The sequence below is a fragment of the Poromitra crassiceps genome, assembly GCF_964638095.1.
Source record: "Poromitra crassiceps genome assembly, chromosome: 30".
Lineage (NCBI taxonomy): Eukaryota > Metazoa > Chordata > Actinopteri > Beryciformes > Melamphaidae > Poromitra > Poromitra crassiceps.
The window spans coordinates 320,001-334,523 of record NC_139652.1 but is presented as its reverse complement, the minus strand read 5'-3'; the positions used below and the strand labels follow the sequence as shown (position 1 = coordinate 334,523).

At 42.1% G+C, this 14,523-nt stretch overlaps 1 protein-coding gene across 2 annotated transcripts in view; it reads left to right on the top strand.

Moving 5' to 3' along the window:
• LOC310800349 (kinesin-like protein KIF21A) overlaps nt 1-14,523 on the top strand; it is a 102,069-nt gene that overhangs the window by 29,504 nt on the left and 58,042 nt on the right. For both annotated transcript variants that reach the window (XM_083662948.1, XM_083662949.1), the window contains 5 exons: nt 2,962-3,049; nt 3,139-3,253; nt 8,161-8,349; nt 9,592-9,791; nt 13,869-13,976. In XM_083662948.1, coding sequence (XP_083519074.1) covers nt 2,962-3,049; nt 3,139-3,253; nt 8,161-8,349; nt 9,592-9,791; nt 13,869-13,976 — 700 coding nt within the window. The remainder of the gene's footprint in view (nt 1-2,961; nt 3,050-3,138; nt 3,254-8,160; nt 8,350-9,591; nt 9,792-13,868; nt 13,977-14,523) is intronic.

The following is a 14,523-nucleotide window of genomic DNA, read 5'->3' as shown; positions in this document are numbered from 1 at the left end:
TGACAGGTAGTTGCCACACCTGGAGTGAAAACCAGCTACTTTCCCCCGCATAAAAATCCACTGCCACGCCCTCATTAAGTCTTAACCTCTCCATTCACGCTGTATCTCTGCTTCCTATTACATCCCTATTGGGTGTGCACTGTCTTTTTAAGTATCTAAACGACCTTGAACTGGAAAGTGTCAGACATAAGGATATAATCATTACAGAGCACGCTCAGTGCTGATGTTTAGCGTTCATGCCGTCATCACCATACTGTCCCATACTAAATAACCCGCATGGAGCTTTGAAACTTCCCAAATCTGAGTTGTTTTGAACATGCCTTTAAAGTTGAGCACATAGACAAAATTAGATCTCCTTTGGGTTATACAGTAGATGTTAATCAGGCTTTGTATACGTAACTAACATGACGTGGTATGGTAAATACCCTTTTTTTATTTTGTGTGTGTTAATCCTTTTTCTTTTAAAGGTACTATCCGTAAGTTTGGCCAGAAAATAAATGTTCACAAAGTGTTTTCTATTACCAATGAGTTAATGCGCCATTCCATAATTAAAAAAAATATTCACTCTCTGCGTTCACCCATTGCAAAGATATTGCAGGATTTTCTGCTGGTCACTGGTAAAATTTTCCCGGCAGATTTGGTGGATGTGACGTTCTGCGCGTTCACGAGCCTGTCCTCCTGGCTCTGGCCAGAAATGTACCAATGAAGAAGATGGCTAACAGGCAGTGGCTAACGTTACGTCCGTCGCTAGCTGCCAGCAAAAACAAACAACAACACAGAATCCAGCAAAAAGTCCACACAGAAAACTAAATTAATATTTATCTAGTGAAGCCCGTCAGCTTCAGAAGCCAGACAGCAGCAATGTGACCGACATTGGGGGGGGGGGGGGGGGGGCTTGGGGGTGTAGAGTCGGGGCTGTGTTTTCAGTTCATGGCGGGACCTTGTTGCTTGTAGCTAGCTGCTGTAATGTTTTGGCCAGATAACGTTAGCTGCTTGTTAATGGATTCACCACCTGGTCAGAAACTCCGCTAATAACAATACCGTCTTGTGTGAAGTAATGCAACAGTCGTAAATATGCCTAATGTTACTACCGTTATGCTTATGGTCATGGAACATTGTTTGGCTGACTGCAGTTAGCTGCGATGGTGAGACTGCCTAATATTATAACGTTAGCTTGATGCTATGTGCGGCTAATTAATAGATTTACATTTATAGAAATTGCCACCCGGCCCCACTAATAGCGTTACCATCTTGTGTTGTTAATGAATGTAACAGTCGTAAATATGCCCAACGTTACTGTTATGCTTATGGAACATTGTTTGACTGTTCAGTTTGGTCAACACGGTAGACGGTACGATATAATACAGGGAAAGCTGGGTAGTTCCTGGCTCACGCTAATGTGAATGTGAATCCTTATCCATTTCCCCGCAGCCAATGCAAGCCAAAACACGACCAAACAAGCTAAAACAACGTCCGATAATTCATTCAGGATCCTTCCTGGGCATCTCGAGGCTGATCTGACCGATAAATTGCCCAGGTTGCCGTTTTCAAGTGACTTTTATGAGTTAACGTTACAAAGCAACCAACAGTCTGTTGTTGCCTAACCTCACGTCACCAGGCTCTCTGTGCGCGTGCGAGTATGGTGCCCGCGCCAGCTCGTTCACACGCTGCCTGCAGTTACTCTAACGGCCACCGGTGTCAGTAATAGTTAGAACATTACGCATAAGACCTTTAAAGCCTGTCTAGATATCGTGCAAAACACCACTTAAGACATTGCTTACCCCTCTTCAATTGGATAAAATGTTTATCCAACTGAACCGATGCACAGATTTGGTTCACAGATTTATTTTTTGTGCTGCATATTCCAGCCATGCTTTTTTTGCTTTGGGTTTTGTTCAGACTCTTAATGAGATGCATCATTCCTTTGTTGAAGGAACCAACCTTTCTTTCCACAATCAGCCTAATTGTTTGGAACGGTGTCATCTCTGTGTTCAGTATTTTAGTTTACACTGACACTTTACTGTAGCACTCTGTGTCTGCATATTATGCATCATATCGAGGTGGCAACTTGAGTCAAATGACGTAAACTCCACTTACAATTTACGATAAATTACATGTATTTTACTTTACTTGTGGTGACTTGGAACTTACTTTGATGACTTGAAAGGGTTTCTAAAGTCTTGACTAAAGATCACATGTTTGTGTAAATGACCTAGATTGATACTGATGAGATTTCAACAGATGAGTGAATTTAAATTCTGTTTTCTGACTTTGAATGAAAGTTGAAACTGATAATAGAAATCAAACACATGGTGCTCTTAGCAAGTTTCTACCGTTAAAACAATATTGCATTGAAAAATCCTAGATATTTTCTTTTCTTTAAGATATTAAATTGATACTGGACTCTTGATTTGTTCTAACTTGCTGTTCTACTTTTAGACTTGACATTAATTACATGGATTTTACTTGGATTTTACTTAATCTATTTTAGTCTTGAGACTTGACATTAATAACATGGATTTTGTCTTGGACTTGACTTAATCTACATTTAGACTTGGGAGTAGACTCCTCAAGACTTGAGACTGACTTGGGACTTGAGCAAAGTTAACTTGGTCACCGTACATAAATACTGAACACTGAGGAGAAACTGCTACCAACGTTATTGTTGCACAATGGAAAGTTAATCAAAGAGCTTCTTACAAAAAAAGACAATGCCGTTCATTGATGACAATTGTTCTATGCCTTGAGGTGTTCATTATGTATTTATTTTTTTAGACATTCAGATTTATATCAATTGTGCCAATTAAAGGAATGATGTATTCATTATGCAGAGAAGAGGCTATGGAGATGCACATGCAATCCCTTTGATCTGCAATCTGCTTACGAAGTATCCACGTTTTCATTTGACATTGTCCAGAGATGGACCATGGCTTTGAATGACGCCCTGTCTTAACCTTTCAGCGCCGTCAAGGAGGAGGTTCCTGACAATGAGCAAGACAAGGGGACTGAGAAGGAAATGGCAGAGCGAGCCAATGAGGAAGCCGAGATGGTACGACCGACAGCCCGTTTGATTGAGCTTACATCATCAATGCGTGAAAACACCTTGAAACGTTTGGTGATTTGTGCATCGTCTTGCAGGAGGTCCAGGAAGCCAGTGACCATGAGGAAGGAGAAGAGGAAGAGGAGGAGGAGGAAGAGGAAATGGATGTGGAGGACAGCTCGGATGACTCAGACTCTGAGTCGGATGAAAAAGGTACAGCACAGAGTGTCTGTCAAGTTTATTTATATAGCACATTTACACAACCACGGTTGACCAGAGTGCTGAACATCCAATCACAAATATCAAATAGACACATACAGTTGGTAAAGTTGGTCTGTCTGTCCTGTCTGTCTGTTCCAGCATCGTCCTGCCTTAAAGGGATAGTTGGGTTTGTTTGAAGTGGGGTGCTATGAGGTACTTGCATACAGTCAGTGTACTGGGTAAAGCACTCTGAACCCATCGCGCACCGTGTTTTGAGATCCGGCACTCTCAATGCATCAGGCTCAGAGCTGTTTTCCTGTAGCTGTGGGGGTCAGCTACTATAACGTAACTTAGCCACCTAAAAGAATGGCCACCTAAACAAATCAATATCAGTGTACATGTACATGTACATGTACGCTCTATTTTGACAATCAATTTGCAGCGCTTTACTTTACCGTCAAACAGCCCTCTCATTTGGCACTACATTTCCTCCCAACCGTAGCACTACTGTATTCCTCTGCTAAATGCCTGCACAGCGCCGCGCCGCTAACTGTAACTGGCAAGGATGATAATTTCACTACCTCCAGCTGATATGTAATGTTATAATATAGACTACAATATTGCGCATAAAAATCTTGAAAATTAACCTAATTCATCATGCATTTTCTATAGGCCAACATTTGTCAGAAAAAGTAAAATTAGTATAGGCGTAGTTTCATTCATAACTCATATCTTACCTGTGGTCTGGGTACAGCATTGCTATTTAGCAAGTGTTTATCCTTCTTTGCTGTTGGGTTTAGATAATCCTCTTCAGAGAAATGTTTACTGCAACGCAAAGTTCCGGTGGAGTGTTGATGTCTATATTCGTTGTTTTATGGTAAATGGTAAATGGACTTCATTTATATAGCGCTTTTATCCAAAGCGCTTTACAATGTGCCTACATTCACCCATTCACACACCAAAGGCGGCAAGCTGCCACAGCCATCGGGAGCAATTTGGGGTTCAGTGCCCAAGGACACTTCGACATGCGGACTGAAGGAGCCGGGGATCGAACCACCGACCTTCTGGTTAGTGGACGACCCGCTCTACCTCCTGAGCCACAGCCGCCCCAGGTGGCTATGTTACATTTTTAGTAACTGCCCCCCAAAGCTACAGGGAAACAGCTCTGAGTTTGATGCATTGAGAGTGCCGGATCTCGATACACGGTGCACGATGGTGCTTTACCCAGTACACTGACTGTATGTAACTAGGTCATAGGACCAGGTATTCCGCTAGGCATTTTTCGCCAATGCAGCCATTGCAACGTTCCAGAATTCCGGCCATATCGAATATTTACCGGCCACTATTAAAAAAAGGATGTTCTAAAATAATTGTTTCCTAAATAAATGTTTTGAATCCGTTTATTTCTCTATAGTCCAGGGGTGCCCAAATTCTTTCCCATGAAGGGCCAAAACTTAATCTGGGTGGAGGGCCGAGGGCCAAAAATAAACATTGTGGAATTACATTAAAATGTATTGTGTTTTATAGAAAATTAACATTCTAAATCTAAAATAACATTTCAATATAATAATCTACTTTTTATCTGTTTGGTAATTGTAATAATTTGCAATTGGTTATATATATTTAAAAAAACATCTGCATTTGTGGGGAGCTTAAACATTTAATCAGTAAACACCCAGTTAAAAACGGTTGTATTTTCCACCTTTGTAATCAAGAGAGAAATTTGACTTAATTCACAACTTGAAAAATCCTCAAGGTACTTTGAAAATCAGCTTTATTGTCCATCTTTTGTAAACAATTTGCCATGACAATTTGCAGGGATGCAATCTCAGGAGTGAACACAGTATCCGCAGCCACATTCAGACACTTTCACAAAGTCACCACATGAAAAAGCTCGTCCACCCTTTGCAATCAGTGCAGATATCTGATAACTTGCCCGAGTTGCATTCTGGATAAAAAAATCGGGGGGGGGGGGGGATAAAAAAAGAAAAAGAAAACGTTTTTCCCCCCAAAGCCGTGGCGGGCCAAAACAAACAGAGCGCGGGCCAAACTTGGCCCGCAGGCCCCAAATTGGTCAGCACTGCTATAGTCTATTCTTTATAGCCTCTATAGTCAATTATCTTTATTCCAGTGTTGTCATTAAGAGGCCGATTTTGCAGCATTCAACAGGCACGTCGTTCTCGGTAAGGACGCTTTCGTTATTGAAACAGACAGGATGCACGCTCCTACTGTAGCCTATCTATCTGCATTTGCAGACACTCATGGACCCATATCTTCTGGACATTGCCTTGATGAAAAAACAACATAGCTAAAAGTAATAAGTGCGACAGTGTCAGTGCAGACAGCGCACAACTTGAATCTCCAGCAATAGGCTACGCACCTTAATCTTTCCCACTCAACACCTGGCAGCTCTCCTGCACTCGTTCTCGGCTCCCATGTGGCTTTATTTGTGGTAAGCATTTTGATTCATCTCCTCATCATACGAGCGTCGGGCAACAAGCGCAAGCAATTGATTGACTGATTGATTCGCCCGACGTAGGTAAAAAGGCTTTTTACCTCCGCTAAATTGACAGCCTACGATGGGTCTCTTTCACTTTTGACGGCGGCACGCACGCTTCTGTTTCTTCTTGAGGAAGAATAGCAGGTGCTTGATGCTTTCCTGCCGTCTTGCTGGCCTCGGCTGAAGTACTTGTCGTTGATCTAGATTAAAAAAAGGACTGGCCTAGCAAGGGATGTGTGTTTTGACATTTGAGTTTCCTCCTGCGTCAAGTCACAGCGGCTCCAGGGCTGGCCGGCGGGACTGATGCTGCATGTGCGGCTTTTGAACCGCGCGCTACAGTAAAGAAAGCGTCTTCTATATTTTAATTTTTCACCAAACACTCACCATAACAGGGGGTGGAAAAAATATGATGTAAGTCTCTATTTAAGTCATAGCTTATTGGCAACATCACTTAGGCTATAGGTCACACAATATTAGGCTATTTTATATAAGGAATTTAATTATCTGGCATATTTTCAACCGGCCACTTGAGCCGGTGACCTTTTAATTTGCCGGAACCACGGCAACAAATACCGGCTAAAAGCCGGCTAACGGAATCCCTGCTTAGGACCCCACTTCAAACAAACCCAACTAACCCTTTAAGGTCAAATGTTTACACATCAAAATACATTGAACATTAAAACCAATCAATTGAAGACACAACAAACAACCACCAATTCACAGACCTGGTGGGAGTTCTCATGGAAAAATCTAATCCGGTATTTTATAACACCGAGAATAAAAAGTAAACAGCTACACAAACGACAGAAATGTTGGAGAGACTGTGTTTGATGTTGATCACTCTCATGTTTTTTGGAATTGTCAGAAAATAACAAAATTTTGGGAAATGGTATCTGAGGAACTCCAGCAAATATTAGGATATGAAATACCTGAGAGCTGTTTGGTCCTTTATTTATGTAACTTTTCAGAACATACTGTCTCGGGGAGTGATAGATATCTGATTAAAATATTGTTAGTAGCAGCCAAGAAAGCTATCACTAGGAACTGGGGAAGAGAAACGCCACCAACAAAAGATCAATGATTAACAATTGTGGAAGACATTTATTTAATGGAAAAACTGACACACATCCTGAGGCTACAGGAGGAAAAAATGGAGAGTAAATGGGGAAAATGGACCATGTACAAGACACCAAAAGAGGACACTGTTATGGAGATGCAAACTGAATAACATAAAGCCATAAGGAGAGACTTACCCCAAGTTTTTTCTTTTTTCTTTTACATTTTGTCCCCCCCCTTGTCTGTAAATGTATCTTTTGTTGTCAATAAAAATTTAAGTGACAAAAAAAAAACAATCATTTCCAGCGGTACTTCCGGCTTGGTCAGACGTTCCTACAAACATGATTGGCAGTGTTCGCGGGTGGGAAGCCGGTGGGGTATCAGTCCTGGTCGCTGCACTAGTGCCTCCTCTGGTCGGTTGGGGCCTGTGTTCAGCGGGGAGGGGAACTGGGGGGAATAACATGTTCCTCCACATGCGCTACGTCCTCCCGGTGAAAGTCCTCGCTGTCAGGTGAAAAGAAGCTGCTGGCGAAGAGGCATAAGAGTCTACACCCTCCCCGGATCGGCAGAGGGGGTGGAGCAGCGACGGCAACCGCTTAGAAAGGGGAAAATTGGACAAATGGGAAAAAGAAAAAATCAATCAATCAGAGACAAGAAAATGTGTTTGTCAGGTGACACATCTCAGCTTAAAAAAAAATCAAACTTGTCCAACTGTTACTAAATAGTAAACACAGCTAGGAAATAATCTTATTTAAGATACTAGGTTTCGATTCCTAGGCTGCGCGGCCTCGCCTGTCCTACAGCTCGCCGAGCTGGCCCTGCAGCTCGCATTCACAGCTCGGCCGCTGCTCGGCCTTGCCCGCAAGCTCGGCTGCTGTGTGGCCTTGCCTGCTCTATTGGCGCGTGCACAATGTCTCCCTCTCTCTCTCCCTCAGTCTCTCTTCCCCTCTCTCTCCCTCTCCTCTCTCCCTCCCTCTCCTCTCTATCCCTCTGTCTCTCTCCTCCTCTCTCTCCCTCTCCTATCTCTCCCTCTCCCTCAGTCTCTCTCGTGACTTTGTGTGTGTGTGTGTGTGAGAGAGAGAGTGAATTTATGACATCACTGATGATGTCATTAGTAGGATTTATGACATCACTGATGTCATAAGTGGGATTTATGACATCACTGAATAATTTATGACACCACTGATGATGTCATCAGTGATGTCATAAATAAACAGACAGACAGAGACCTAGCTCCCATTATACTGATGATAATAATCCAACCTAAAATACACACATGTTGTGTATACTTTGAGTAGAAAAGAGGGGGGATAACAGGATAATAGTGATGGGAGTGAATGTAGTATCCCTGTGTCTCCACCAGAGAACTTCCAGGCAGATCTGGCCAACATCACCTGTGAGATCGCCATCAAGCAGAAGCTGATTGACGAGCTGGAGAACAGCCAGCGGCGCCTGCACACGCTCAAACAGCAGTATGAGCAGAAGCTGATGATGCTGCAATGTAAGATCAAGGACACCCAGCTGGAGAGGGACCGCGTGCTCCAGAACATGGGTGAGACCAGGAGGCGGAGTCCTGTATAGCGGGCCTGTCACTACCTGGGGTAGAGGCATGATTTCCACCATGCTGATATTTAAGTGATGTCTTAGACTAATTTCAATAATGAAGACTACTTCCCAACCCACGCCCATCTCATCATTACTATGCACGCACCCTTTCACTCATGCCTCTGCCCCGTCCATTCACAGTCACCCATGCTTTCCCTCTCTGGCAATAGCCAATCAGCTCAAGCCACTTCTTTCCCTCGCTTTCTGCTGAGTCAATCACCTAAGTAGTTGAGTGTATACTTTGTTGTTACGTCTCACTTGTCGCCACACAATTGCTGTGATCATCGTCGAAGCAGTTGTTTCACCCACCTCCCCACCTCTGGTTTACAAAAGTTGAGGGGAGTGGTCATTTGTGTTCAGCAGGATAATCTTCACAGATGTGGACCACTTTTATGACTTTTGAAGCGTAAATGTATTTTTTTTTTAAAGTTACAACTAGCGGTTCAGCTGTCATAGAAATACTGTATGGAAGATCCCGACGCCTCCTCCAGGTATTTTAAAGCTTTGCCAGCAACAGACAGGTTACCTTACACAAATAAGCTCACTCTTTCAATGGGGTGAGTTTTCTTGACCTGTACTCACTGTCAGGATGGGTCTAGGATCCAACTACATCACAAAGTTGCACGGACATCGTCATATTCCTAGTGGGAATGTCCAGCGTCTATATGCATATGGCACAAGATGTCTTGCAGAGTTTTGCATACCGCGATGCGTGCGAAACTAACCCTGTGACGTCCACTCTAAAAGTCTATAGCCTTTTCCCCCTAAGAACGAACATGGCGGCAATTTCTGGTTAAGCCTACAAAAATATGTCATCCCCGTGGTACTCTATTACTGTAAATGCTGGTTTTCAAAGCACGGAGGAGTTTTGAGCTGAAAATAATAATTTCACAGTCCAATATCAAGATTGTCTACTTCATTGGTTCCCAAACGGTGTCTGCGGGGCTCCCTCCGCCTGATGGTCCGCAAGATAATTGATTTTTGTTTTTTGTTTTTTTACAGACAACAGTTTTTACATACACATTAACGTTGAGCAGTTGCCGGATTGGGCCGATTTTCGGAAATATCGCGATATTTTGGAAACATCACAATTTTGAACATTTACTTTCAGAGGCTGCAGCAGGCTTTGTGCTGTGTGTTTCCAGGATGTTAATCCTTCCTGCCTGATCTTTGTGCTGTGTGTTTCCAGGCTCGGTGGAAAGCGGCTCGGACGACAAGGCTCGCAAGATCAAGGCCGAGTACGAGAAGAAGCTCAGCGTGATGAACAAGGAGCTGCAGAAGCTCCAGTCGGCTCAGAAGGAGCACGCCCGCCTGCTCAAGAACCAATCACAGTACGAGAGGCAGCTGAAGAATCTTCAGATGGACGTGACAGAGATGAAGAAGACTAAGGTGTGGTTGGTTAGTTGTATCCTCCAAGGCCATGAGTCATAATACTGTAGCTGCGTGTGTCATGGAAATACAAGGTCTTGCTGATTGTCATTAACCTCTCTCAACAATAATCACTGTTATTACACTGATTCTGTTGTTTTTCTGTACTCATGTTACATTACATTACATTACGTCTTTTGGCAGAGTTTATGAAGGTAGTGAGGAAGGGAGATATGTCAGGTGAGATGGTTTGGAGGAGAGAGGAAGGGTTAGGATCGAGGGGGCAGTAAGTGGCTCGGTTCGAGCTGATGAGTTTAAGCACCTCATCAGGAGAGAGGGGAGAGAAGGAAGGAAATCCAGGGACTAAGGGCCGAGGAGCAGGATTGGAGTCGGGAGTGTTAGTGAGGCTGCCTGGAGGATGGAAGGAGGAGCTGATGTCATCCACCTTTTTAGTAAAGAAGGTTACAAAATCATCAGCAGAGAGGGAGGAGGGAGGGGGGGGGAGGGAGGGTTGAGGACCGTAGAGAAGGTGGAGAACAGTTTACTGGGATTGGATGCAGAGGACTGGATTTCAGAGATGAAGAAGGATGTGTTGCTTGGATGGGTTTGGCATCCATTGACTTTGAAGTAGCTTTGACAAAAGAGTTGATGTATTTGAAAATCCAGTTAGGGGTTTAATTGAGAATCATCCAGTCAGGATTTCTTGTCGTTATAAGAAGGCTAAGGTGCATAGAATGTACTAAATCCATTCCATGACTTTTCTGTCGCATGTCTTCCACTCTTGTCTCTCTCCCATCTTTGATGGCACTCTCCACTCCACTGCTTTTACTCCACTAAAACACATACAAATAGACTGGTTTACTCCACTAAAACACATACAAATAGACTGGTTTAGGACAGTTGTCAAGAAGCAGTAGAATCTGGACTCTGGGATGGGATCTTTGTCATTTATCTCTCTCTCTCTCTCTCTCTCTCTCTCTCTCTCTCTCTCTCTCTCTCTCTCTCTCTCTCTCTTTCTCACCCCAACCTTTCCTGTCTCTCTCTACTCCAGCAGTCCTTGAGTGGGTTACAGGGGGTCCCTAGCAAATTGATGAATTATAACTTCACCATTATTTAATCAATAAGAAGTTCACACAATTAGAGATGGTAGAAGAATGATTGTTTTGACATAGTAGCACTGTTATCTCTACCTACAAAACAGATAGTCATGGGACAAAATCATAATCATAGTATTTACTTCTTCCTACTAGGGCTGCTCAATCGTCCCTATTTTCATATCGTCCAATCGTGGCTATTAGAGATTGGCGATAGACGATCAGATATATTAATTAGCCGTCATTTTAATTATTATTATTATTTTTGATAAAGAGACCTATTCCTATTTAATGGCATTAATAATTTTCAGGGGAAAAAACAATCGATCATAATATATTATTAAATGCAGCCTGTAGAAGAAGAATAAACATAGATTATGTGATTATATGAGAAAAGACTGGAGACCGACCCCATGCGGTGTGAAGCCGCCTCCCTCTATTGGCCTCGCTCTTGCTGAACTCCATGACTTTTTTTCTGCAGTCTACTTTTCCATCTTCATTTTGCAGGATTTAACACCGACTGTGAGGTCAATTCACTGTTACACTGTTGCACTCTGACTCTTCATCATAGAAAGTAACACAACACGGAGGCTGGAGTCAAGTTGGAACGAGATCGCCATGATGGACGACTGCTGCTAACCTCGCGTCACCCAGAGCACGGCAAATAACACAACCACTTCCGTTTTTAGCCTTAAAAATAAAAGCACGCAGTGATTCAAGATTCAAGATTCAAGATTTAAGATTCAAGATTCAAGATTTTTATTGTCACTCCATGGTACAAGTATCACGTGTGAAATTCGTGTGCTGTGGGCTCCGTTTACAACATAGTACAAATGTAGGCATATGAGTGCAAAAACAACAAGAGACACAACAAGCAATAAGGCAGTATAGTGATAAGACAAGTCAGAGACAGTGGCATATTCACTGCACATAGGTGCACATGTCCTGTGCATACTTTAGCCGTGCTTAAACATTTTAAATTCGGCGTATTTGACATATAGGTGCAAATAGCATATTCCTTATTAAACATACAATTAAACTCTGCGTTTTAAATTCGACGTATTTGACATACGGGTGCAAATAGCATATTCCTTATTAAACATACAATTAAACGTTAGACATACGTAATGGTAGCAGCTACAGTGCGGTACAGTACGGCTACTACACTATTTGTGTATGTTAAGGAGTCTCGTGGCCTGCGGGAAGAAACTGTTCCTCAATCGATTTGTGCGTGCTTTTGGAACCCTGTATCTTCTCCCTGAGGGTAGCAGGGAGAACAGGCTGTTGTGGGGATGGTTTGTGTCTTTGATGATCTTCAGGGACCTCCTGAGGCACCGCTGTTTATACAGTTCATGCAGATCTGGCAACTCACATCCTGTTACGTGCTGGGTTTATTCTGCAGTGCAAAATAAACTTAAATAACTCATAGCCTTAACTATGAGGAACCTCCATAAAATAGCTTACACATCAACAGTACTGGTTGTGATGTGTTACGATTACATATGGAGTGAAACTAGTCTAAAGCATTACTCAAAATTTATATTAACGTTAACGTGAAAGCCCGTGGCGGAAGACATACTTTTACATTCTGGCTCACTTGACGGTGCTGCAAGGAAACTGGAGAGGGAGATGTAGAGAGTAGATACTTTCCCCCTCACTCGCAGCTTCTAGAGATTATTTTTGTAACTCGAGTGCTGTATCGTTAAGCACGGCGTTCCCCCCTCACTCACGCTGATTAACAGCTCTGCCAGAAACATATCTTAAGTGTACAGTAGGGCGCAGCTTCTAGAGATTTAGAGATTTTAGAAATAAATCTAAACTAAAATCTAAATCTAAATTATGTAACAATACAACACAAAACTTTGTTTGGAAATTAATAATGTAGAATTAGAAAGAGTATACGAGAACAAGTTCCTGGGTATTATAATAGATCACAAACTATGCTGGAATCCTCACATAAAGTATTTGTGCGCAAAGATAGCAAGAAGCATCGGAATACTGGGAAAAACAAGACACATCTTAAATCAGAAAGCACTGCATACCTTATACTGCACACTTATTGAACCTTATCTGTCATACTGTATTGAAATCTGGGGAAATACTTACAAAAGCAACCTACAAAAGATATGCACATTGCAGAAACGAGCCATAAGGATAGTACATCAAGTCGGTTATCTAGAACACACAAACAGTCTGTTTTTAAAATCTCACACTCTGAAGTTCATGGATATGGTAAAATATAAAACCGGGCAAATTATGTTTAAAGTTATTAACAAGATGATGCCAGAAAACATTCAACACATGTTCTCTGGTAGAGATGGGGGTTACTATTTAAGAGGATCACTGAATTTAAAACAACCAAAGGTTCGCACAACTCGAAAAAGCATGTGCATCTCTGTTTGTGGGGTGCTGCTTTGGAATGGCTTGGATGAAATGATCAAAAGAAGTAATCGTATAGGAAATTTCAAAAGAATCTATAAACTATCAATTATGGACATGTATAAGAGAGAGCTTGAAAAATGAGTATTGCACTTACTTTGTATATTTTATTTCACATTTCGTAGCATTAAGTTGGATTGCCTATGGTAGGCTATCTGTTTTGTATTGTGAAGCAGCTATTATTATTTAAACCTTATTTAATGAAGTAGTAAGGAGGGGCAGGACTAGATAAGCATGGCTTCTTTCTGTCCCTTCTCGGACATATAATATGTTGTTTTGTAAATGAATGTGGTTTTTTTAATTTCTGTTCGAGACAAATAAAAAAATTCAATTCAATTCAATATATTCTCCGATTTGGGTGCAAGAGACAAACTCTCATCAAATGGGGGTTCATGACTCTAATCTGGACTAAACTAGTGGCCCCCATATGAAAAAGATTGAGAATCATTGCATCAAGCAGTAGAATCTCACTAGTCTTATACAGTAAGAGCCTTCACAACATAACCATATAAGACTAAGAGGCATTATTTTCTTTATAATGACTGTTTTAATCTGATTGGTCCAGGTCCGTCTGATGAAGCAGATGAAGGAGCAGCAAGAGAAGAACAGAATGAACGAGTCTCGCCGAAACCGAGAAATCGCTACCTTGAAGAAAGACCAGCGCAAGCAGGAGGTTCGTGGCAGGCATTATTTTGGAACCCAGACTTTGCAGGCAATATGCCACAGTGTTCATTTTGACAGCTCACATATAAGCGCAAATCTCACACACACACACACACACACACACACACACACACACACACACACACACACACACACACACACACAGTGCATCCACGCATCATAACAACTTCATTAACCAACTGAATTAATATTGATTGTTGACATTCAAATAAATTATGGTCGCATACGTTCCTTAATGTAACTTGTGAACGTGGCTTCATTGGATCAATATCACTCGACTGTAGCCCACCTGAAGCCAGCATTCCTTTGTTCAATAACGCAAACCTTGTGAGTTCCTAACCATGGAAAGAATATTACAACCCCAACGTTAACGCTATAAAGGCTAGTCAAGATTCAAGATTCAAGATTTTTATTGTCACTCCGTAGTACAAGTATCACATGTGAAATTCTTGTGCTGTAGACTCCGTTACAACATAGTGCAAAAAATACAAATAAATAAATAGAAACAAGAGAAGAGGAAGTTTGAATTGCCTGGC